The 25,159-nt window shown below is 46.0% G+C and overlaps 1 protein-coding gene across 2 annotated transcripts in view; it reads left to right on the top strand.

Annotated features, from left to right (window-relative positions):
• The first annotated feature begins 7,205 nt into the window (after window positions 1-7,205).
• The window catches only part of CBL (Cbl proto-oncogene), a 57,975-nt gene continuing 40,021 nt past the window's right edge, over window positions 7,206-25,159 (top strand). Inside the window, exons 1-2 of one of the 2 annotated variants that reach the window (XM_075909358.1) lie at window positions 7,206-7,467; window positions 19,300-19,547. In XM_075909358.1, the coding sequence (XP_075765473.1) occupies window positions 7,324-7,467; window positions 19,300-19,547 (392 nt within the window). In that variant the 5' untranslated portion in view covers window positions 7,206-7,323. Of the gene's footprint in view, window positions 7,468-8,279; window positions 9,470-19,299; window positions 19,548-25,159 lie in introns of those variants that run through there. The other variant, XM_075909359.1, reaches the window with a different exon arrangement.

The following is a 25,159-nucleotide window of genomic DNA, read 5'->3' as shown; positions in this document are numbered from 1 at the left end:
TGAGGCCCTTGTTGGATTTTGCCAGAGGCAAATGTGTGAGTAACACAGCCATTCATACCTGCAGGGCTGGGCTCTTTGGACTAGATCTAAAACCCATTCAAGTCCCCAAGAGTTTCTCCCTGGATCCAAACGGGGTTTGGATCAGGTCCATAGTGGTGGTTATGTTTTGCCCAGCAAAGACGGCATAATCCCCATAAGTTCTGTCCCTGGGAAGTTGTGGCATCATTTAACTGCCTGTGTGACACCCAGTGGTGGTCACATGGTTTTAAATATTAACCAGACTGCATTAGTATCTAAGGGGGAAAGCCTCAAGAACATGGCACCTGATTGATGTGGAAATATTTGAGGTCAGGGTAATCCTTAGGAAAACTCTCCCAGGTAATTAAAACCAGGCAGGGAGCTGCCTGTTCCCAGAAATATTTACCAGCCCCCAGAAGGCAATGGAACCAAGTTGGTGAATTTCATGTCAATGTGCATTGATTTATAGGAGGTTAGCCAGCACACGCCCTGTTTACTAGCAGTCCGTTGGCCTGTTGGTACAATCTCCGGATCAGGGAATGAACAGGCATCCCCAGAGCAGAAGGTCAATGTGAGGTTAGTGAGAATGAAGCTCTGTGCAGGGGGAACTTCACGGAGTGCAACGAAGCTGTCCTGGCTCCAGGGCTCCTGGTGTTGCACAATATATTGTTGCTGGCTAAGCAGCGCACAACCGCGCAGTACCCATGGCGATAAATGGCAGTGCACCGCAAGGCAGAGCGTGCATGTGAGAGGTGAGTGTGCTGCCGCACAATGGAGGCCCGCAGCACAGTGTTGTGATAGGACCAAAAGGCCAGTCCTGGAAAGGGCAAGGAGGCCTGCGGCTACTCTGTCCTGTCAGCTAGCAGTGTGGGGCGACACGAGGGGAAGGCCCAGCTGTGGAGTCTGCCTGGAGAGCAGACGAGAGCGACTGCTTCTGTGCAGGCCCGAAGCCTCGAGGAGCTGCCCCAGCCCTGTGACCTGCACGGCCCCGTGTAGGAGGGATGAGGGCAGACTGGGTTGAAAGGCCCTTCAGCCCAGCTCTTGCAGCTCAGCCCTGCTGGCAAAGGAAGGGGGCGGGAGGCTGGGCGGAGGCGTCCTTTCCGTTGTGCTTTCGTTGTCAGGGGCTAACGGGTTCTGCTGCCTGGGAAGGGGGGATCTCTTTGGAGCTGTGGTTCCCAACGCGTGGGCCGTGACTGTCTTACGGGGGGCCACGGGCTCGGGACTCATAGCCCCTCCCTGCAGCGGGGAGCCTGCACTGCACCCTAGCCCCCCGTCCTCCCGTTCCCGGTGTGAGGTTACCGGGGGGGGGGGGAGCCTCATGGGGGAAGGAAGTGTCTGGGGGGATGGCAGCATAGGAAACTGCTCACCTGGAGACTTTCCCCGCTGCTCCCATTGGCTCCTGCACCCACCTCCCACCCAGACCCTCCCTCCCTCGGCCTGCTCCTGCACCCACCTCCCACCCAGACCCTCCCGCCCTCGGCCTGCTCCCACCTCCCACCCAGACCCTCCCTCCCTCGGCCTGCTCCTGCTCCCACCTCCCACCCAGACCCTCCCTCCCTCGGCCTGCTCCTGCACCCACCTCCCACCCAGACCCTCCCGCCCTCGGCCTGCTCCTGCACCCACCTCCCACCCAGACCCTCCCTCCCTCGGCCTGCTCCTGCTCCCACCTCCCACCCAGACCCTCCCGCCCTCGGCCTGCTCCTGCTCCCTCCCTCCCTCGGCCTGCTCCTGCTCCCACCTCCCACCCAGACCCTCCCTCCCTCGGCCTGCTCCTGCACCCACCTACCACCCAGACCCTCCCTCCCTCGGCCTGCTCCTGCACCCACCTCCCACCCAGACCCTCTCTCCCTCGGCCTGCTCCTGCACCCACCTCCCACCCAGACCCTCCCGCCCTCGGCCTGCTCCTGCACCCACCTCCCACCCAGACCCTCTCTCCCTCGGCCTGCTCCTGCACCCACCTCCCACCCAGACCCTCTCTCCCTCGGCCTGCTCCTGCTCCCACCTCCCACCCAGACCCTCCCGCCCTCGGCCTGCTCCTGCACCCACCTCCCACCCAGACCCTCCCTCCCTCGGCCTGCTCCTGCTCCCTCACTCCCACCCAGACCCTCACTCCCAGGTCTGTGTTGCGCGGGCTGAGGGTGGGAAGATCTGGGTGGGAGGGAGGGTGCAGGAGCGGGCTGAGCCAATGGGAGCAGTGGGGAAAGCCTCCAGGTGAGCCGTTTTCGGCGCTGTCATCCCCCCAGTCACTTCCTTCCCCCATGATGCTCCCCGCCCCAGCAGCAGGAAGCTGGCACTAGTGCGCCAACCTCACCTGGGCGGCGAGAGAGGCTGGAGTGCCAGTGCAGGCTCCCTGCTGCAGGTGTGGGGGGCAAGTCCCAAGCCTGCGGCCCACCTGCAAGACAGTCGTTGGACCACTAGTGGTCTGGGGACCACACTTTGAGAACCAATTGTCTAGGGATCAAGCATTACGATCCCCAACTTGCAAACCTGCCTAGCTGCTAGCATGGGCAGTCCCACTCATGCTATTTGGGACTCGCTGTGGGAGCAGAGCGCAGCACGTGTCGGGAGTGAGCCAGGTCTCTTGGGACATGTGCCTTTTGCAGCTGCTCTCAAGGTAAACCCAAGTATGATTGGAAGATGGAGGGGCCGTGGTGTTAACACACTGGGAGCAAGTTTCTATTTCTATGCAAATTGTGGGAGGGAAACCTCATGTGAAATAGGGAAGTGTATGACTTTGATAAGAATGTCTGAGAACCTTAACTTGGCACCATGCTCTTTACAGAGGAAGGGACAGAGCAAAACACACCAGCAATGCCTGGAAGCTTCAAGGTGCAAGTTCAATTTCATAGGAGATGGCTTCTTTAGTCAACAGTTTCCCAGGGTGGACTGAACCCTGCAAGCCATGCATTTCCCACAACCCATAAATCACTGCAACCTTTTATATATCTGTTTACGCTGGAAATTGTCCATTCGAAGAAAAAGGAAGCTGACTTTTTGAAAAAGGGAAATGCTGCTTTTGTGCAAGATCTGGACAATAATTCAACTCGCTACAAAGCAAGATGGAAGTAGGTTGCTAATTGGGGAGGAGCGGTGGGGTCAACAGTAAAACAAGCACATTCTTTTTGGGTTGTTGCCTTTATGACACAAACAACGGGGAGAGGATGTTTTGGAACTATAAGCATCAGCGTTTAAACCCTGATTCCCTGGAATGTGCAGGTTCAGATGTTGGAAAAAGCCACTTTAGAAGCAGATACTGGGAACCAAGTGGGTTTCTCCGGACTGGTCTGCACTAGGACCTTAGTCTGAAATTAGCCCCCCAATACTGATTATCTAAGTGATGTGTCCACACTATCAAACCCATTATTCTGCAAGAAGGGGCCGTGGAATTCGAACGCTGTAGTCTGAGGAGTAATGCTATTCCCAAACTTGTAAGTCCAAAATAATATTAGTGTAGACATTCCTGTGCCGCTAATTCGAACTAATTGGCCACTGGGAGACCGCCTGCAGCTCCCCAGAGTACTTCCTGGGCCTGAGTCTGAGGCAGGCTCCATTAACGTGGGTGCACTAACTCAGACGACATTCGATTCTTCCCTGTCGTGAGGACATGGAACTTTGAATTTGCAAACTCAGATGCCCAGAAATTGAATTTAGTACATTTGGAATAATCGCCTAATGTAGAAATGGCCTCAGAGACATATACATCAAGCCTTCTGTCTGATTTGCATGGATATCAATGATCCCATGCAGCACTTTTGGATAGGACCGGCATTTGTTCTTGGTCAACATTTCTCCTTCTCCTGCTGGTGTGTAGGATTTTATATGCTAGCTGTTGCCTCCACCCCTGAGGCCACTGCATTGCATTTGGTGCTGTTACATGAGGCTCCTGAGATACTTACGTGGGGGGGGGGTCAGCCATTTGTCCCGTGTTAGAATATGGAGTGTGTTCTTCACGCAGGCAGGTCTAGGTAGATGTTAATCCGGATTATTATTTTAAAATTTAAATCAGTGTTTTTATTTACATGTTGCTAGTTGTCTACATTCCACTCCGTAGTGACATTGCTAACATGGATGTCTCATGTTTACTTGTTCCTTTCATTTTTCTAACTGATAACACAAGTTCAGCGTTTACATACATTTCTCACTAAGACGTTTCACAGTTAAAATATTCATCATTGCTGAAAAAAGACAAGACTGGTCCCTCTAACGTCTGTGAGACTCCCACATAAGCAAATAGCCCAGACTATACTGTATTTGCAATTCACATCATCTTCTAATGCAGCGTTTCCCAAAGTGTGCTCCACGGCCCAGTATCGGTCCTTAGAAAAAAAATACCAGTCCTTAGAAAAATTATGGCGCACAATCCTATTAATTTGTGTGACTGGGTAGCAGCACCCCGCAATGCCGAGCACAGAGGTGCGGCCCTCTTGGCAGAGAGCCCACTGTGGCGGCGTCTCTGCTGGGCATGCTCTTAGGCGGCGGGGCTAGATCCAGCGAGCGCAAGGACCCAGGGAGAAGACCAGGTGCCGTGTGTGCTGATGCAGAACGCCTGGTGCCGGATGCTGCCGGGGGAACCAGTGCCAGCCGATAAAGTGGCAGGGATTGGAGCCGGGGGAGCTGGGGAGGCGGAACAACTTGCCGTGCACACCGACGCAGAATGCTGGATGCAGCCAGGGGAGCCGGCGCTGGCTGATAAAGCGGCTGGTATTGGGGCTGGGGGTGGGGGGCGAACACCTGGCTGGACAGGTCGGGCCAGTGACACATTTTATTTGCATATTCATCATTTGCTTAATGACTATGCAAATATAAGTTACCAGTCCTCCAAAAGCTTGTGAATGGGTTTACTGGTATCAAAAAGATTGGGAACCACTGTTCTAATGTATTAAACTTACCCAGAAAAACTATACTGACATGCATTGACCAGTTGTGCTCCTTCATCGGTCTTTGCAGTTTAAAACCAACAGGGCTCGTGGTCCCAAGTCACTCAAGCATTCTTGAAAATATGATTCTTGAGTACTTAAATAGGGCTGGTTTTGTAAAAGTCAAATAAGCGATCCACCCACTAGGAGAACTTGTTTATTAAAAAACAGAACTGATGATATACTTCATTAAACTCTTATGTCAGGGTGCAATGGTACCAGCTTTCACACTAGTTTTACAACTGCAACATCTTTAAAAATGTATTTGTGATGTTGGCAGATTAGAGGCCAGTGTCTGTAGGTCTCCGCTGAACACAGACAAATTACTAGCTGGTATCAGTCTGGCTCAACAGGGCATGTTAAAACAGGTATTAGAAGTACAAGAATGTGTTTTGTGAATGTTTATTGATTGAATGTTTGTGCGCTGCTGCCTGGATTAATTTTAACTATAATGTGTCTTTCCTATATTGAAGAGTAATATCGGAGCCTATTGGGAACCTATGCAACTCTGTATGTTACCAGACAGACGTTAACTAATGCAAAGTGTTAACTTCTAACAGCAAATGCTGCATCCTTCCCAACTGGAAAAGTCCATCAGCAGTGGAGGAATTATTGAGGGACAATAAAGAGGATAAACAATTGTTTTGTCCTCCCCTTGGTGAAGAAGAGCCGTGCAAGCAGATTCCTCTCTTCAGCCAAGCATGCAGCTCAGAGCACAAAGGACGAGGATGATAAGAACCTCAAGCAAATAGGAACTGTATGCTGCTTGGATTGGTTAGCAAGATTTATTAGCTATCAGCAAGAGACCAATGGAGCATATGCTGGGTTAACTCTAATGTACAGGTTCTTATCAAATTTTCTATTACTTTTAGAAACTTAACATTGTAAGTCATGTGTGTATGTTTAATCTGCGTTTACTTTGCAAATAAGGGTGGGTCTACACCGCAGCATGTTTCCGGAAAAACGGTCATTTTTCTGGAAAAACAGTACGGGTGTCCACATTGCCATTGAGTTCTTTTGACAGAAAGTTGAAAGAACGGAGGGTTTTTTCTGACAGCGGTAAACCTCATTCTGCGAGGAAGAAGCCTTTTTCCCAAAAAGCTTTTTCGGAAAAAAGGTGTGTGTGGACGCGGAAGGGAGTGTTTCTTCCAAAGAAGAGGCCTCCAGGAAAAGCACAGGTGTCCTGGTGCCCACTCTGTCCACAATAACCACAACTTAAATGCGAGATAGCGTCCAATCAATGTGAACACTATCTATCGAAAAAGTAGATTGCTTTTTCGGTGAGCTTTTGTTGTGTAGACACTCTCTTTCAGAAGAAGTTTTATCAGAAGGTCTCTTCTGGAAAATCTTCTTCCGAAAGAAGCCTGCGGACTAGACCTAGCCTGACTCGTTTCCTTTTCCTAGGTCATCAGTCTTCATTAGGGGACTGATTACAAGCACAGGTGCTGCTCCACCCCCTGCCTGGAAGTGGATTCCAGGCTACAGCTTGGCTCAATGGTTTCCAGCACCCCAACCTTCAGGCATCATCATGGGTGTGAGAGAGCTAACATGCCCTAGGCTTGGTGATTGGTCCTTCAGGACTGGCAGCAATCTGAGTGCCGCTGGGGTTCTTGGTGTAAGATAGCATCTTTGGTGGGGGGCGGGGGTGGAAGAGGACACAGGGGACTGTCGTGGGGCCTAAGGCGGTTCCCTCAGTAACTCCCTGCGGAACTCGCTGCCACTTTGGGGTTCGTCCCCTGCATCTGAGCTGCTGCAGGCACCGCTCCAGCATGATTTAAATCCCCTTGTTCTGAACTGCCCCACCATGGGGCAAGGGCCTGTCCCTGCTCTGCCCTCCCCTCCCCTCTCCCTTCCTTCTGGCCCCGCCCCCTCTCTTCTGGCCCCTCCCCCTCTTCAGGCCCTTGCCCGCACCAAGCATGGCCTCTTTCCTGCTTCAGCGACCACACTGCGCATGTCCCCTCAGCGAGTTGGGGCGGGGGAGGAAGCGCAGCCGAGCGCAGCGGGAACGGGGGCGGAGTCAGGGCGTGGCTAGGCTAATGAGAGGGACGTTCCCCTGAGCCCTACCCTCCAAGCGCGCCCTGGCCGACCAATCAGCGCGGGTGCCTCCTTAGCGAGGGCGCGCGCCGGGGCCGTGTCCCCGCCTTCCCTCCCCTCCGCCTCTCACAGGCGACGCGCGGTGTGTACACGGGCGCGCGAGCCGGGCCCCCGTGCGCGGCAGCCAATCAGCAGGCGGCAGCGGGAGCTCGGGTCGCGCGCGCCCTCCTTCCGCCCCCCCTCCCCCCCGCAGACCGAGGCGCGTGCCCGCGGTAGCCCCAGCTCCTGGAGCCGCCGCCGCCTCCTCAGTCCGGTTCTCTCCGCCCGGCCGGGGGGCGCGGAGCGAGCCCCCCCCATGGCGGCCCCGCTGAAGAAGGGCCCGGGCGGGCTGATCGGGCTGATGAAGGACGCGTTCCAGCCGCACCACCACCTGGGCCCGCACCAGCCCGGCGCCGTGGACAAGAAGATGGTGGAGAAGTGCTGGAAACTCATGGACAAGGTCGGGGGGGCCGGGGCAAGTGGGGGTGGGGGAGGGGCAGGAGGAGGCTGGGGAGGAACTAGCAACTGGGGGCAGGGTTGTGCCGGGGAGGGGGGCTGGGGGGCAGGAGGGGGCTGGAGACAAGGGCAGGAGGGGGCTGGGGGGCAGGAGGGGGCTGGGGCTGGGGGGCAGGAGGGGGCTGGAGACAAGGGCAGGAGGAGACTGGGGGGCAGGAAGGGGGCTGGGGCTGGGGGGCAGGAGGGGGCTGGAGACAAGGGCAGGAGGGGGCTGTGGCTGGGGGACAGGAGGGGGCTGGAGACAAGGGCAGGAGGGGGCTGGGGGGCAGGAGGGGGCTGTGGCTGGGGGGCAGGAGGGGGCTGGGGGGCAGGAAGGGGCTGGAGGCAGGGGCAGGAGGAGACTGGGGGGCAGGAGGGGGCTGGGGCTGGGGGGCAGGAGGGGGCTGGGGGGCTGGAGACAAGGGCAGGAGGGGGCTGGGGGGCAGGAAGGGGCTGGAGACAAGGGCAGGAGGAGACTGGGGGGCAGGAGGGGGCTGGAGACAAGGGCAGGAGGAGACTGGGGGGCAGGAAGTGGATGGAGACAAGGGCAGGAGGAGACTAGGGGGCAGGAGGGGGCTGGAGACAAGGGCAGGAGGAGACTGGGGGGCAGGAGGGGGCTGGAGACAAGGGCAGGAGGAGACTGGGGGGCAGGAAGTGGCTGGAGACAAGGGCAGGAGGAGACTGGGGGGCAGGAGGGGGCTGGAGACAAGGGCAGGGGGGAGCCTGGGAAGAGGGGGCTAGAGAGGTGAGAGGAAATTAGATTTTGAAGGGTCTGACTCTGGTGAGAGGCTGGGGTGGATGATAGTGGTGTTCAGGAGAGGAGCAATATGTCTGTAGAAATGCTGTACTTCAGGGGTTGCTGGGTAGAGCGCTGGGGAAGATGGAGAGCTTCTTAGGGGGGTGGTTAGAGTAGTGGTCAGCACCATGGGAAACATAGGTTGCGGGTATGTTCTTGTTTCTGACCCATGCTTGGGAGTTCCAGCCCCAGCACTGAGTGTGGTTTGCTCTCTTGATGGCAAGTCAGAGGGGCTGGGGTACCTTGGCGGCTCGGAGAGCTCATTATTGCATGAGTACTGACAATGCATTGGGACTCAGTATATAAGCTTTTTATTAAAAGTGAGTTTTGAGTACCAGTCATGAGACCCTGTATAATTCCCTCTGAGAGAAACATGTGGTGTTATGCTAAAATAAGGGAAATCAAATCTCATGCTTCATGGCATAAAATGATTGCTGCAGGAATCAGAAAGGAATCAGTCCCATGACTCTTGGCATCACATATCCAGGTTCTTGAATTTGTTTTGCCCTCCAAAATCAGGCAGTGGGCGCTGCTAGAGGTGGTACACTGGACTTGATGGTCTGCCCAAATGTGGTAAAGCAAGTCCTAGTACTGATAGGTATGTTGGTAGAAGAGTCACTGCCCTAAATAGCCCCATCAATGCTTAATTCTAATTGAAGATAAATGTGCCATGATAGTTTATACCTACATGAGTGATACTGGCACTGTTCTTCATTCCACAAATGGGCATAGTAATCAAGGAGGCAGGCTTAAGGGAAATATAATTCATTTATGGTTTTCTGTAGCTTTAGTTAGGACATCTTACCTTTCTGTTGTTAGTTTCCATGGATAGGTGATTACATTTGTATAGGACTGAGAGAGATTCCTGTCTGAAATGAGTGGCATTCTTCATGGGTGGCATAACCCTGGGTTCAATTGAGAGTAGGTTAGTGCACAGTGGATATAGTTGGAAAGCAGTTGGTGACACTTTGGGGAGTGCCACACCCTCCACCTGAGACAGGATGGGAAGGGCTGCTGGGCATAAGTCATACAATTACCCTGCAAACCCATGCATTTTATCTTTCTTCCTCTTTTAACAGACAGCATTTGTGCAAGAAAAGCCCTGAATTGCCTGCTGCAAATGTACCTCTGTTCATTCTGTCAGGAAAAGTAGAAATACCGTTTTTAAAAGGCCAGTAAGAAATATTCATGACAAAAAATTCCCTTTTAAGTACTGGCAGACTCTACAAAAACATGGTTTATGATTGTCACTTTCATTTGCTACTTATGTGATGAACTTTCATTATCTCTTTACATGGACCAATGGGGGTGGGCAAACTTTTTGGCTTTAGGGTCACATCTAGGTAGGGAAATTGTATGGCAGGATTGGGATGCAGGAGGAGGCTCAGAGCAAGGAACTGAGGTGTGGGAGGGAGCTCAGGGTAGGGGATTGCGCGAGGATTTGGGGTGCAAGAGGGAGTGTAGGGCTCAGGCTCCTTCTGCATGCCACTTACCTTAAGGTGGCAATGCAGTGGGGCTTAGGTAGGCTTTTCCCCTGCTCTGACCCCATGCCGTTCCCTCCAAGGAGTGGCAAGGGGGCAGGCGGCTCCATGTGTTGCTCTTGCCTGCAGGCACTGCCCTCACATTTTCCATTGGCCTCAGTTCCTGGACAGTGGGAGCTGCGGAGGCTACACTTTCAGTAGAAATGGTGTCTCTAGCCTCTGTCAGAAGCTAGGAATGGGCAACAGGGGTGGGATCACTTGACGATTCCCTGCTCTGTTCATTCCCTCTAGCATTGGCCGCTGTCGGCAGACAGGATACTGCGCTAGAGGGACCTTTGGTCTGACCCAGTGTCGCCGTTCTTATGCTCTAGTGAGGGAAGTGTGTGGAGTCCTCTGCCCTTCTCTCAATTCCAGGGACTGCAGGGGAAGCCTGCCGCATCTCCACAGTGCTGCTGGTAATCCTAGAGGCCGGAATAAAAGCCCTGATGGGCTAGATGTAGCCCATAGTTTGCCCACCCCATGTTGGAACGGTATTAGACATGCATATTTCTGTATCTATTCATATGCAGATTAGGAATGTAAAATCTTGTCATTGGCTAACCTGTTAAATGGGAAGTTGACTTCACATTTAACCAATTGGGCTCCCTCCTCCACTGCTGCAGCTGGGCTGGGGCAGCCCCCTGCCTTCAAGGTCCTCCTGATCCTATCGTGGACATGGGCTGCTCCAGGCGGCCCTTGCCCACAACATCCCATATTGCTCTTGTCTGCGATGCGGTCTCGCCTGCTCCGGACAGGGGCTGCTCTGGACACCAGAAGCAGTCCCTGTACGTGGTGGGGCTGGAGCAGCCCCCTGCCCATGGCTGACAGGGAGCTCCTCCAACCCCCACTGGTTAACCAGTTAACCTTTCACATCCCTAATACAAATGTGTTGTTAGTGCCTGGTTGTGACTTGCTCTGGTGTGAGTCTTCATCATTCCCATGGAAAATATGCTGAGGATGTGAAGCCTTAAGCAGTTAATCGGTAGGGGCTGGAACAGCTCCCTGCCTGCCGACGGCAGGAGACTGCTCTAGCCCTGCCATGGATGGGGTTGCTCCGGTGGCAGCCTCTGTCCGCAGCAGGCCCGGGCAGCCTGCAAGCAGGGGCTGCTCTGACTGGGATGCCAGCGAAACTCCTGCCTGTGGAATGCTCTGGGATGCTGCAAGTAGGGTGCTGTTTCAGCCTGGCTGAGGCAGCCCTTGCCTGCTTTGGGGGAGCTGTTCCAGCTGGGGAAATGGTCCCTGCTTGTCGTCCCCCCCCTTTTAACCAGTTAGCCAGCTAAAAGGGATTTTACATCCCTAGTATATGCCATGTATATGCATGCATTCATGCTTAACTACGTACACTAGTCAGGCAAATAGAAAGGCTTAAAAAAGTTGGACTAAGAAAGATGGAGATTACCGTGGTTTGTTGTTTTCTTGTATACAAGCAGCATTTTCTGGGTGACATTGGGTACCAATACCACTAATGAACTACATAGTCATTGCTTGGCCACACACATCTTCATTAACATGAAATTGTGATTAGCAAAGCAAAGCCAAGGGTGTTGTAGTTGCTGCAAAAATATATAGAGGAATTTATTTTACCTGAACTTACGTTGGCTGCCAATTTTACAACTTCATTATGAAATGCCTTTATAAATAGTGGTTGAAAGTGCGAGTTAAGTACTTAATAGTTAAACTATTAAAATCAGATGAAGTCTTGCAGTCTTATCATCCTGGGGGTACCCTGCATCTATGTGGAGCCCTGTTAACTTCATCAGTTCTGTAAAGATGTAATAGTCTGTGTGAGCATTATCCAGTTACAGGATTGGGCCTAAAGTAGAGTATCTGCTTTTTAACACAACAAGTTGCCAGCCATTAACTAAGAATTGATTGGGAAAAAAACAAGGAGTTGGGGAGAACTTGTGAAAAATTAAGTGAAACTTCATTTCCTTTGTCAGTTATCTGGTCATTTCAAATATACATAAACTCAGAGTGGTGTATAAGAAAGTAGTTGATGGGTGCACATATGATAAGAGATCTTAGCATTTTAGACACACAAGCTATGTTTATATGTGTACAGTGACCTAATTTCATTGAGCCATAAAATTAGTTGGTATCCTCCAAAAGCATCCAGAGACTGCTGTTCTTCAGGTGTGGCTAATGATTTCATACACAAGCTAATTAGTTGTCAAACAGCTCTGTTCCATTCACTCTGTCATATGTTGTCATTTTGACATATGCCTAACTCCCATCTGAAGAAGTTTTACGTTTGTTTCTTACTAATTTTGTCCCGTGTTCTTCCCACAGTTGCCTTTGGTGACATAATGAGGCCAAAGCTCCAGTGTCGGGCAGCACTCCTTTGTGTATCTAGTGGGATATTCATCTTCAGTTACCTCTTTTACTCATTTTTGTGCCTGGGGTGTTGATGTGGGGTTCCATAGTAAGGCTTTGTTTAAGGTTTCTTGACTTGTGACAAGGGCTTCATCCACTTTGCAATGCATAAATAATAGGATTCTCAAATTTTAACAAAGAACATTCTTATCTGTTAAAATTTGAAAGCAATACTGTGTTTGTAAAGCTAATGATGTAAGTCATTACTGCTCAGGCAGCAAGCATAATAGTGCACTTCAGTACTTTGGAAGTTCTGTGTTTTAACAAATTTTGACAGTTGATAAATAAATAAGCATGCCACTTCAGAACAAACATTGGACATTGGCTAATTACTTTCTAGTACTTCAGATGGATCTCATTCATGGCATTCTGGGCGCATCTAGTATGTCCATGTTAGTTGTCAGTGAAATTTTATGTACAGGCAGTCCCCGGGTTACGTACAAGATAGGGACTATAGGTTTGTTCTTAAGTTGAATTTGTATGTAAGTCGGAACTGGCTCCAGATTCAGCCGCTGCTGCTGAAACTGACCAGGGGCTGACTACAGGAAGCTGGAGGCAGAATTGCTCTGCCCCCAGCTTCCTGGAATCAGCCACTGATCAGTTTCAACAGCGGCTGAATCTCGAGCCTGGGACAGAACAGCTGGGCTGCCAGGTAGGTCCCTGCAGGACCAACCCGGCAGCACCCCAGCTGCTCTACCTCAGGGTCCACAACAAAAGCCTGGTCTGCTGGGGGGGGGGGGGGGCGCACTAGCTGCACCCTCCCCCCCCCCCCCCCCCCCCAGCAGACCAGGGACATGGGGAGCAAAGCCGCAGAGGCGCGGGACCCTGCCGCCGCTGCCGCTTTGCTCCCGGTGCCTCTGGTCTGCTGGGGACCGTCTTCAGCAGACCAGGGACACCCAGAGCAAAGCCGCAGCAGCGCGGGACCCCTCCGCCTCCCCGGCTTTGCTCCAGGTGTCCCTGGTCTGCTGGAGACGGTCCCCAGCAGACATGGGGCACCCGGAGCAGCTTTTCTCGCCCCGGAGGTCGAGGTGGCGGGACCGCTGCGCTCTGGGCGGTCCTGCTGCCTGTGAGCTCCAGGGCGAGAAAGCCCTGTTCGTAAGTGCGGATCCGACATAGGTCGGATCCGCGTAACTCGGGGACTGCCTGTAGTTTGCCATCTGTACCATCCTAGCTTATTTGGATTTAATTTTGCAGTTGCTGCGTTATGTGAAAGCAGCTATTTAAGTAAGTAAAATCATTAGGCAGATAGATGTTTTGGGTGTGGTTTTCAAAGTTGAGTTCATGCTTTCGGGGAAAGTATGCTCATGCGTTCCTTTTCTACCTATGGCAGGTCATGTTTTGGGACTCGAATGCAGGCTACAGCTTGTCTGAGTGTTGTGGCCTGGTGCACCTTGTTTAGGAACTAAAATAGTGTTTGGACTGTGTTGTTAGGCCTCTTTACCCCTTCCAAAAAATCAAACCCCAAACCAAAAATGACTGTCCTGACATAGGTTATCACTAATTGGAAGGATTTTGTTTCCCATTGAAACATACTTCCCATCTGTTTCATGAGAATAAAACGGTCCTTTTGTATACGGCTGTATCTTTAAATATTTGGCTACTTTGTAGATTAATATTTAAATATTAATTACAGTTAGAGAGTCTGATCAGGCCCTTGTCTTACTAGGTGCTGTACAGATACAGAAATAGAGTTTACGGTATGTAGGTCAGACCCTTCAGGGGCACACCACCTACAGTTTTGTTAGAGTATCTGCCCCACTTTGGCAAACATTAAATAAAATAGCAGAATCTTTCATATGTTTCAGTGACTTTTGATGTCATTTAATAGGATCCTGGAATCTGAGGTTCTAGTACAGTTTTTTTAAACTTTGTTAAAGTAGAGCAGGAAACCTTTAAAGTTCTTTAGGCAAGCGTTCTGCCTTTGTTCTGTAAGACAAGGACTAGAGTATGATTGATTAGCATGGTTTTTAACTTTATAACCACAGTTTGCCTGTTCAAGTATGCAAGACTAAACATGCTGCTATATTATAAACAGTTCTGGCATATATAATCTGTTACATTGCATATTTGCATATTACCAGCCACCTTGAAATTTCACTTCTTTATGTATTCTGATAGATGTTAATGGCTGCTTATGAGCTTGACCTAAATTCAGCAATTTGATTTCTTATCTAGGGCCTGGAAGTTGAATCATGCCTTTGAGGCTCTGCTGTTGCTTGTCTTGTGAACCTTCAAAGTGCATCTCAGTCACTTCTTTGTACTGCCTGTGGTCATCCTATATATTTTAACTAGGATAAAGACTGAGGAACTGATCCAATTTCTAATTGATCCAATTTCCTCATCTTTTCACTGTTAATTAAAGCATTGCCTGATATCAGAAATATTGTTAATGTAGTAAAATAACTTGTTAGAACTGTGCCTTGACAGAAGAGTTACTTTATATATTTTGGTTAATGCAGTTGATAACTTATCTTCAGAACATAATCTATGGCAGTAGACTATTACTAATATTCAAGGTATGTCGACAGCGTAGCTCAGAGCCTCCCACCCAAGGCTCATGCTATCAGGGCTCATGCTGGCTCAGTAAAAATAGCTGTGTGGATGTTGCAGTAATAGCAGCAGTGTAGGCTAGGGTGGGCTTACGATAAGGTGTCTAGCCGAAGACTCTGCAGATGTCCACACAGCTATTTTCCTACCCAAGTCTGGAAGGCTTGCTCCCAGCTGCATTGAAGACAATCTAATGCAGTGCTTGGGCATTTGAGGAACTGGCTGTGAAAAATTCTAAAATACTTAAGAAGGGTTTTGTAACTGGATGGGACAGAATAGTACATTGCACATTACAGGATGTAGAGGAAACTGGTGGCTGATGAGCGAAAATAGCAAATACTCCTCTAACCTCAATGTGAATATAATTCATCACATTTTTAAAATAACGTCTGGAAATTTTGTTGCAAGTCAGACCCTCAGGTGTGGTTTCAGCAGAAGATGGGAAGTTGATAAGTACTGAGTTGCTGGTTTCTCAAGGAAAAATTAGGTTCTTGACTTGGGGGGTGGCAGGGAATAGCTTTGTTTTTTTAAATGAAAGAAAACAGTTTTCCTCATAGTTCTGTTTAGAAAAACAGCACTGGAAGGAAAATAGGAATTGAGATATCAATAGAGATCTGTGACTCCTAGGTTTTTTTTCTTCTTTTAAGGGATACTGTCAAATCATAACTTGCAGACAAATTTCTGCACCTATGTTGTTAACATCTACATAAATATCACACTTTTCAGAATGCTTTTTAACTTAATCTTTGTTACAAGTCAAAGTAAAAAGAATAGAGAAGAATTTTTTTTTTAAACTTAATGCTTTTGACAGCACTTCATAGTTTCACTGTTTCCTCATTCTAGTCATAGTTCCCCTATTTGTGTGAATCTTTAATATAGCAATAAGGAAGAGAAAAACATTTAAAAAATAAGAAATGTAAAAGGGACACTATAGTTTTACCATTATAAGGCTAGAGGAAAATTTATAAATCCATTACACTTTTGTAGTTATTTATGCTCTCTTTTTACTTTTTTCAGTTCTGTCATCTTGGAAACAGAATGTATTTGTTCACAAACAACTGTTTTCATTATAATTTTTAAAAATATAGAAACATTTCTGTTGGAAAAAGATGTTTTTTTAAAATAGTTTTATGGTGAGGCTGAAATTCAGTTGACAAGGTCCCTTTAAGACTGCAACTATTTCGAGTTTCCTTATCCTCTAATCATAACTCCGGTCATCTGAAGAAGTGGGCTGTGCCCACGAAAGCTCATGATACCATCTACATGTTTTGTTAGTCTATAAAGTGCTACCAGACCATTTGCTTGCTGTTTTTAAAAAAAAAAAACCAGAAATTACCTCACCTTACATGAGGTGCGCTCACAGTAAAGAATTTGCTGCCTTTCTGCACTCACTGTAAATTTTGTTTGGTAGCAGTTAATCATGGCAAGAGAATGAATGGCATGCATGGTAACTTGCTGATACACTGCTGGTTTCCCAGAGCCGTGAATGTCCCTTTTTGCAGGTGCACAGCTAGAGAAATAAACAAACTCATATTTTATTTTAGCTAAATGATGGGCCACTTGTAAGCAAGTAACTTTCTACTTGAGGGCTGATATTGCCTGCTTTTAAAACCTCATATGGGAAATAGTTCAGCTGTTGAAATACGTGTCTGTATGGTGAATAATAATTAAATAATAATAATACGTATTTAAAATTCATCAGGTAATAAAACCAAAGTTTCAGGGTTTTTTCTTTTTTTGTCTGTAAACTGTTTACTTTGGATATTCACACAAGGTACTTTAATTCAAAGTTTACAGAGGTTGTGAGAATATGACCTGTCTGCAGAATCTGTTGCTTTTCTGAGAAAACATGTTTGATATTGATGTCAATATCAAGTTAGTCAGTATAGTTCTGACATACAGTAGAGTAGGTCTGCTTCCTATGTAGCTGGATAGTTTCAAGTGATAACTATCTGTGTAATTTCCTATTACAGCTGACCCAAAGAAATGACTGTTCTGTATTTTTGACTTGTCTGCTTCCTTCACGTGGTTTCCCTATAACACTCCAAGAATAACTTTATACCCTATTGATTAAATAACAGTCTAGATCTATGGGAGCAATAATGGTGCTACCTATGTGTAGTTTGCTTTGGGAGCATGGTTAGGATCCTTCCATGGTGAAAAGTGAAACTGTGGTCTCGGAAGACAATTGTGTCATAGCTTGGTACTTGGTGAGATCCATTTTACACTGCAATCAAGCCCTAAAAAAGCACCAATCTTGTGATAAACTCCTCTTCTTGTTCAGATCTCCTAGTATTTGTCAGTTCAGAATAGAGAGGAAGTTTATTGGGCTAAATGATTTCCCACCAGTATATTCAGTGCTCCTCCAGAGTAGTATTCTTTCCTATTATGAGAAAAATATTCACCTGTCTTAAACTTGGTGCAGTCAGTCATTCCCTTGATGGAAACTGAATCTCTCAGTGAAGACTTATCAGCAGAATTAGTATAAGCCATGGAATATTGGAAGACGTGTGACCTCTTCACACTGTTTTTTGCATCTATTCTAAAAGGCTGAGTGATCTGCTAGAGCTCCATTTCAGACTAAAAGTTATTTGGTTGAAATATTTACTATGCAGTCACAGTTTGTGAGACAAGATATTGGAATAAGCATTTAAATATGTAATAAATATAGAGAACCAGTTAATTTTTTCAGACTTTCACCTGATAGCGTAGAGTAGCTTTTTACCAGCTTTTGTGTAGGTGATGCACGGAACAGTAGTACTAAGTTGTTCGTAGGGCTTTCTTATCTACCTTACTAAAGCCTTCTGAAGGAAGTGATCTTCTGCAGCATTTTTATGAGATCTGCTTTGCAATATCCTTTTGCACAACACTGGTGCCAATTTAGATCTCAGTCATGCCTTTTGATATTAAGAAGTCAAAACAGTGTTTTTACGCTACAGAAGAAAGCTTTAGGAAATTATTGCACCAGCCTTATTTTGTGTTTGAAGTAAATGCCAAAGACCAGAGCTGTTAGTTATTCCTAATTGCCTGTTTTTTTTTTTTTTTTTTTAATGGCTTTAGAATTAAAGTACTGGAATGGCATTGTCATGCTAAGCTAGTATTTCAGCACTTTGTCAGAGCTCAGAGAGCCCTAATAACTTCGAAAGTTGCATTATGCTATTCTGTAGCCAGCTTTCTCTCTCCCTTGACTGGCTGATAGAGAATCTTGGTTGTTCTGGATACAAGAGAGGCCTTTCTCTGTGAGGTGTGTGAGATCTTTTTTAATACTGTTTTACCTATTGATTAAACTTATTTTCACAAGCTCTGTCTTGTAGACCACCAACATTTAGAGAGCTTTCTGGGCTGGTCATACACAGTGTTGTCATGAGCATTCTCTTTGCTGGTGGAATGAGATTTTTCTAATCAGTTATGGTGCCTAACCTGTGATGTAGAAGCAAAAATAGATACGTATAAAATGACAAAAAATATGTCCTTAATGATCATCATTATTTGTTTTGCACAGTGTACTTGTGGAATAATCGACTCAAATTGATACTAACTAGGAATGTGTAGGCCATCTCTCTGCTGTAATACAAATTAGAAAGGATAGATCTTGAGGCAGTAAAAGAAAATTAATCTGCAAGGCATGCCAGGTAACTTGCTAGAAAATAAGTTACCAGTGTCTAACTTTTATTTAATCACTGATGAGTAAAACTAGAGTAGCAAGTGCTTTTGTGAGCAGATGCACACACAGGAGAGAAATAACTGTAGAGGATCAAATTTTGTTCTTAGATTTGCATGCAGCTTATTGAAGTCAGTGGAGATGCGTATCTGGGTACCCAAAGCCGTGTTCCTGCTAGTAAACTGTTTACTACTAAAGTTAGAGTATTTCAAATGAGATTTGGGGCTGTCTTCTTTCTGCATAAAAAAATCTTTCTTTGTATTCCCTGTTGATAGCTTTATAGTTGCTTTTATGCTAGTCATTCATTGTAAATCTACAAATTCAGAGTCAAGTTTTTCATTTAAGTGGACGCCACTATAATTCTCCATTATAAGACTATTGTACATAGGGAAATTTACTGGAATTAAGTTTGTCACATAAATACTAAGCTGGAAAAAGACGCATTTACTCTAGAGCAAGAGTGCCCATGCGGGGAGTTACATCATTATAGCTACAATACATTTCCCAGTGTAGACAAGGTCTTAGTCTGGATCATATCTTTTTCGTGAAAACGTTTGGCAAGATAGCAGCTTAGTCAGACACTACCTATTGAAATATTATTGCTTCACGTATTTTAAGATTAATTTTGTGTGCGATGTAATCTCCTGGAATCTGGGTATCCGTACTCATGAAAACATATTAACCTGTAGATTGTGACTTTTATAATTAATGGAAATATGTTCACGGGCTAGTATGTCTGGGCAGATGCAGTATAATGTGAAATTACTTAAATTTCAGCATATCATCGTTTGCATTTCAAGCAATGTCGCTGATCATCTACTTAAACAACAGTTGCTTGTAATTTTTAAATAATCTTAAAAGCTTAAAATGGTGACTTTTTCCATCGTTTGTTTATTGCAGGTGGTACGTTTATGTCAGAATCCAAAACTGGCACTAAAGAACAGCCCACCCTATATTCTAGATCTGCTACCTGATACGTATCAGCACCTACGAACCATCCTGTCACGCTATGAGGGGAAGATGGAGACCCTAGGAGAAAATGAGTATTTCAGGGTCTTCATGGAAAACCTGATGAAGAAGACCAAACAGACTATCAGCCTCTTTAAGGAAGGGAAGGAGAGGATGTATGAGGAAAACTCGCAGCCTAGGTAATGAAGTTACTACAAATATTTTAATCACAGTCTAGCTGAATTGGTGAAATCTGGAATTGGTCAGCTACTTGCAAGTAGGAATAAGAGATCCTCTGGAATAGGGCTTTATTCTGGAGGATCGCGCCAGTCTGGACGCTTTTCTCCGGCTTATCTCCAAGCCGGAAAAAAGCGGCGGCCATGAAAATGCAAATGCCGTGGGGGATATTTAAATCCCCCGCGCATTTGCCTCTTCCAAAGTTCTACATTTGCATCCCTATTCTGTAATAGGGGGCCAATGGAGACGTAGCCACTGTGTCTTAGCTTTGACTAGAATCACATTGGTATAAAGAGTAACATTATGTTCTAAATAAACAACAAGAAGTCCCGTGGCTCCTTATAGACTAATAGATTTATTGGAGCATAAGCTTTCATGGGCAAAAATCCACTTCGTTAGAAGCATGTGATGAAGTGGGTCTTTGCCCATAAAAGCTTATGCTCCAATAAATCTGTTAGTCTGTAAGGTGCCATAGGACTTCTTGTTGTTTATGCAGATTCAGACTAACACGGCTACCCCTCTGATTATGTTTTGAATGGGTTTTCAGTTTTATGTATGAGCTGTACCTACAGTTCCATGTGACAGAAAAATCCCCAATAAGTTTCTTTTTTTGTATAAATCTGTAAAGACTTCAGAATAGCTTATTTAGTTTTAAACCACTAAGTACTTAATATAGAAAGACTTAATTTTACAAACTTTAATTGCTGGAGTCGTGACCTCTGCTCTGTTAATTTGATTGTCTTTCTGGAGGTTGTGTCAGCACTTAATGAAATTAAAAAAAACCCCAACCAACTCTAGCATAAGAGGAAGAGATAAGGAAAAAAAGTGATTGTCCTAAAATTCTCTCACTTCCTTGTCATATCATACTAGAAATTTGAAGATAGGGTGAAGCTCTCATTTGTGCATATGGATCTATTTTTAAATTAAAGGAACCTGAGTGTTTTCAGAGGTCTGAGGGAGAGGAGTGTTCTTTTGGCAAGTCCCTGTATCGATGGCATAGCATTTTATAATGATATTTTCTCCTTGGCTATCAATGAAAGGGTTTCCCAGGAGTCTTTTTTCACTGGCTTTGACATCCATGTCACCTCTGTTTAGAGATGGACCGCAATAGCTCTTGGTATCCTGAGCATTGTCATGATCTGAGACACTCAAGGTTTTAGAAGCACTTTGTTTAAAAGCTTGTGTCTTGAAGGACACAAGTATGAGCACATGTCCTATTACTAAACGTTGTGTGCATATATGTTTGCTGTTTTAGCTGTGTGATACAGTTGAGAGCCTCCATTTATTTTTCATTGCCGGTTTTTCAAAGTGTAGTACTGAGCAGTTCTCTCCTCCCTGAGAGTGCTGTCCCAGGTTCTGTAGGTCCCATCTTGTCACATTCCTCATTTAATTTGCATACTTGGTTTTGTAGTGTTTTCTTTATTAAGAAAACACATTGTTTTTGGCATGCTGACAGTTTACATCTCATCTGACCCTCTGATGATTCAGTTTCTGCCTTATCTGCTGGCTTCTTGAGTTTGGAGAAGAGGATGGCAGGCTAGCCTCTGTCTGATAAGAGAGATGGTGGTGTGTGATTGGCCTGGGAAGAAACCAGAAAATGTGCTGAGGAAACTTGCTCCTTTGAGTGCGTACATCTGTTTGAACTCTGGGTGACTGGTTAGATTCCTAACTGCTGTTACACAGTCAGTTATCACTAACTAGGGATGTGAAGGACTAGTCGACTATCCGATAAGCAAATGTTTATCAGATAGTCAACAGGATAGTCGACTAGTTGCTTCCCCACCCCTTTATGCCTCTAGCAGTGTCAGCGGGGGAGTCCCCAGCTGACCCCGGGCTCCAAGCAGTGCTTTTGCCTTTGAAGTGTAGCAACAGCTTTAGGGTTAGGGATGTTGCTACACTTCAAAGGCAGAGGTGCCCTATCAGCTAATCGAATAGTCGATGCAAAATGTATTGACTATTTGATTAGTCAATTACCCGATACTTAACATCCTTATTGCTAACAGCAGAAGTGGCTTTTTTTTTTGTCTACAGACGACCATGAGTTGGAGTGTTTTGGATTCATATGTTATACCTGTCATCTATGCCTTTATTACTTCAGTTAATTAGTAGTTTGCCAAATTCTGCACAAACTTCATTATTGAAGTTGTCTAAACCTAAGTATCTCATGAATGGTATGTTATACCAGTGGTCTGCATTGGCCACCCATTGGTTTCTGGATGAATTTTATGTGGTTGGTTTTAAATTGTAAACTCTGACTATATTGAGGCTTGTTTATGTGAGAGATCTCCTCCTTGCTTGTGCCCTACTGTCAAAGTTGAGATCAGCAGAGACACTTGAACTGGAATCCCCAAATACAAGAAATGGGAGATGGGGGCAGAGGGTGGAAGGGATGCCAGCAAGAGGTTGTCTTTGTGGGCACTGTGACTTTAGAATTTTACTCCTCACTTGGCCCAGAATAGCTTGAGCATGCCCTAGAACAGGGCTACTCAACATGTGGCCCGTTCCCCATTTGTTTGTGACCTGTGGTGCGGTTTGGGCTTACGTGGGGCTCAACATGTGGCCTGCAGGTGGGATCCTTTGAACATGGCCTCCACTGGGAACATGCTCCGCAACAGCGAGGCATCTCCCAGGAGGGGTGAGCATTGAAAGACGCAAGAGAATGGGCTCGCTGGAACAGATGTGTGTAGGGTGTGCGTGTTTCTAGCCCCCAGGGAGGAAGTGACAGGAGCACTGGGACATTGTGGGAAGTGTTTTGCATTCATGCCCGTCAATGTGAAAGAAGCTGTTTGCATATATTTGCACGTATATGCAACCACACTTAAGTTGCGGCAGTGGGTATGTGCTGTAAGTATCATTGTGGCCCCCAGGGCTTCCAAAGTTGAGTAGCCCTGCCCCAGAGGTTATCTGTTGTCTCTGGCTTTTGTAGAGGAAAGCAATGGCAAGAGGGTGTTGAGGGGAAGGGTTAATGTTTATTCAGCTGGTACTGGTACAAGTGAGTTGTAAAAAGTGTATTTTTTTGTATTAAACTATTTTCAGAGAGCACTCAGGGCAGTGGAATAAGTATTTATTTTTGATGTGCAAACCTTGAAGAAAGTAGAAAAATGTGGAACTTAACTGAATCTGTTAAGTTAGTCAGTTGCAACTAAATTCAAGTGGCTGAAACTTTTGCAGCTATTTGCTTCTAATATTTTGAAACCAAAATGGGAACTAATTAAACCACTTTGCATAAATGTTTGTTGATGATTTTGTACTTTAATGCATCCATGCACTATGGCTTCATTAACACTGTTTTGATTTCCCCCTTTTCATGACCACTCGAGGGTTTATTCAGTATTATTCTGTTAAGTTATTTTACTTTTGGATGGTGCCTCAACTAAAAATCTCTTCATAGCAATTTGAAGTTTTCAAGTAATTTCTTGAATGTGGGAAGTGAAATTAAACTAAAAGCTGATGTTTAGCATTGCTTTCTGACAAATTTGTGATGTTGGTTAGTGAAGATTGTGCTACACTTCAGTTTGTATCACAGCTGTACATTTATGTGCTTTTAAAATTTAATTCCAATTTTTTGTATAAGGATTTCAAGGTTTGGGGCCTGTATAATGAGCGATGCCAAATCAAACTACTGGATTGTCCCTTAAGGGAAAATCACTGCTTCTGTAGACTCTAATTGACTCTTCATAGATATCAGAGTTGAAACTGGGGATAGGTCAGGGAAGACTCTTAATTGGAAACACTTGATTGTTCACGAAAATATATATATAAAAATGGATTTAATGGGCAGGGAGCTTGAGCACACATGTCTAGGAGATAACACACTTCTAGCTTGACATGTTTTGGCCAAGGAGGAGAATGTTTAATAGAAAACTGCAGTCATTTCAGCTTAGCTCAAATCAAAATGTGCACAACGTAAGAAGCATTTGTCACCATAGATTGACTGTAAACTATTTCAGTTGTCCTCTGGGGTTCTTGGCCTTTGGGGATTTTGGCAACCTGGGGACTTAACGTAAGGCCATACCAGTCTAGTGTGTTGTGAACTGTAGGAACGCTTCCAATTAAACAGCTCTTAACACTTTGGTGGTCCTCCAGAGCTAGGTTCAAAAGCGGTACAGTACTGAATGTACACTAGAGCATAGGAACTTGTTGATCATTTCAGTATTCTTATCCCTAAGGCTGAGCAGACACCCTCGACAGGCAACATGAATTGAAGTCCAAAATTTTAGCAACAGGAATTGAGTCCTCAGTTCCATAGCACTGACATGAAAGAAGGAAAATGAAACTGTATAGTGTTGAAATAGAAATACCTCTTTCTGCTAATATGCAAAACAGATTAATTGACAAGATAGTGATATTCCAAATTGGTACAGATGATCTGCAAAACCAGTGCCTTTTTGTAGGCAGTTTACCTTCTGCCAGATGGGATCTCATAATTCTGAAGGGTTGCCAGTCAGATACTACGTCCACAGAAGTGAAGGTATTTGGCCTGTCAGATCTGGGAAGCATGCAGGTGTAACTAAATCACAGTCCTGCTACTTTGACCTTCTCCTTCCCTACGCTCAATCCGTCTGTCAATCCAGAAAGTAGTAGTCACTCTGGTGGGGATTAAACTGTTCTATTTAGACTGCACTTCAGACATTCTTTAGTCAGTGGGCAGTCATGAGCATGGTAGCTTTCTCACTCTTCCTGTATTTCTTCAGTGGCTAAAAAAGCACTGTTGGTTAGAATAGTTTATAATATAGGAATTATTCAGACACTAATGCAGGATATCACATGTGTACAGAATATGGAATCTCTGGTTCAGATGGGTATTTTTTTAAGATGTGATTCTTGAACCTTCTGTTTTCAGCAGTATGCTCCAGCCAGGCCAGTTACTGTGTTCTAGCTTGCTGTCAGGTGCCATTTAGGAACTGGTTACTGTAAATTTTGGAAGTGGACCACAAAATCTTAGGATATTTAATGTGAATTGGTTGTGCTTTAAAAATAAGCTAAACTCCCCAAGTTGTTCTAGAAGTTTTATCAGCTGTTTTAGAGCAAGCCAAGAACCCTAACCAAGAGTCTGGCTTTCCCTTGAACTTCAGTTAAGAGATAGTATTATACGGTATATATCCTCTTGGTAAGGAAAGAGGTTGCTTAATTTGCTTTTTGCTTGTTTTCCCTAGCCAGTTACACTGTTAGGAAAAATGTTTTCAATCTCAGTTTTGCTATCAGTAAGCCTATTACATGTTTCTGTATTCTCTTGTATCCATGTTCCCTGTAGACCTCAAATTAAATGTTTATCTTTCATCCCATCTTCTGAATTTAGCAATCACTTTGTTTCCTTCCCCAAAATTTCTCATGGTTTAAAACAGATGAAGTATTTGGATATATGCATACCTAGTGTGTAAACTGTGCAAATGTCTCTTAGCAAAAAAATGCACCACTAATTAGCAAATGACATAATGTCACTCTTGGATAAGAGAACTAGGTTTTAAAAAAATCTTCTAGAATTCAAACTCTTTTTGATTTCCAAACCCAGGAACAGAATTCCCTCTCCAAGCAGCTTAAAATGATCCATACTATTTGCTTCAAAAAGCTGTAC

The sequence above is a fragment of the Pelodiscus sinensis genome, chromosome 26, assembly GCF_049634645.1.
Source record: "Pelodiscus sinensis isolate JC-2024 chromosome 26, ASM4963464v1, whole genome shotgun sequence".
NCBI classification, from domain to species: Eukaryota; Metazoa; Chordata; order Testudines; family Trionychidae; genus Pelodiscus; species Pelodiscus sinensis.
The sequence above is the reverse complement of the archived record's forward strand: the minus strand, read 5'-3'. Positions and strand labels throughout refer to the sequence as shown.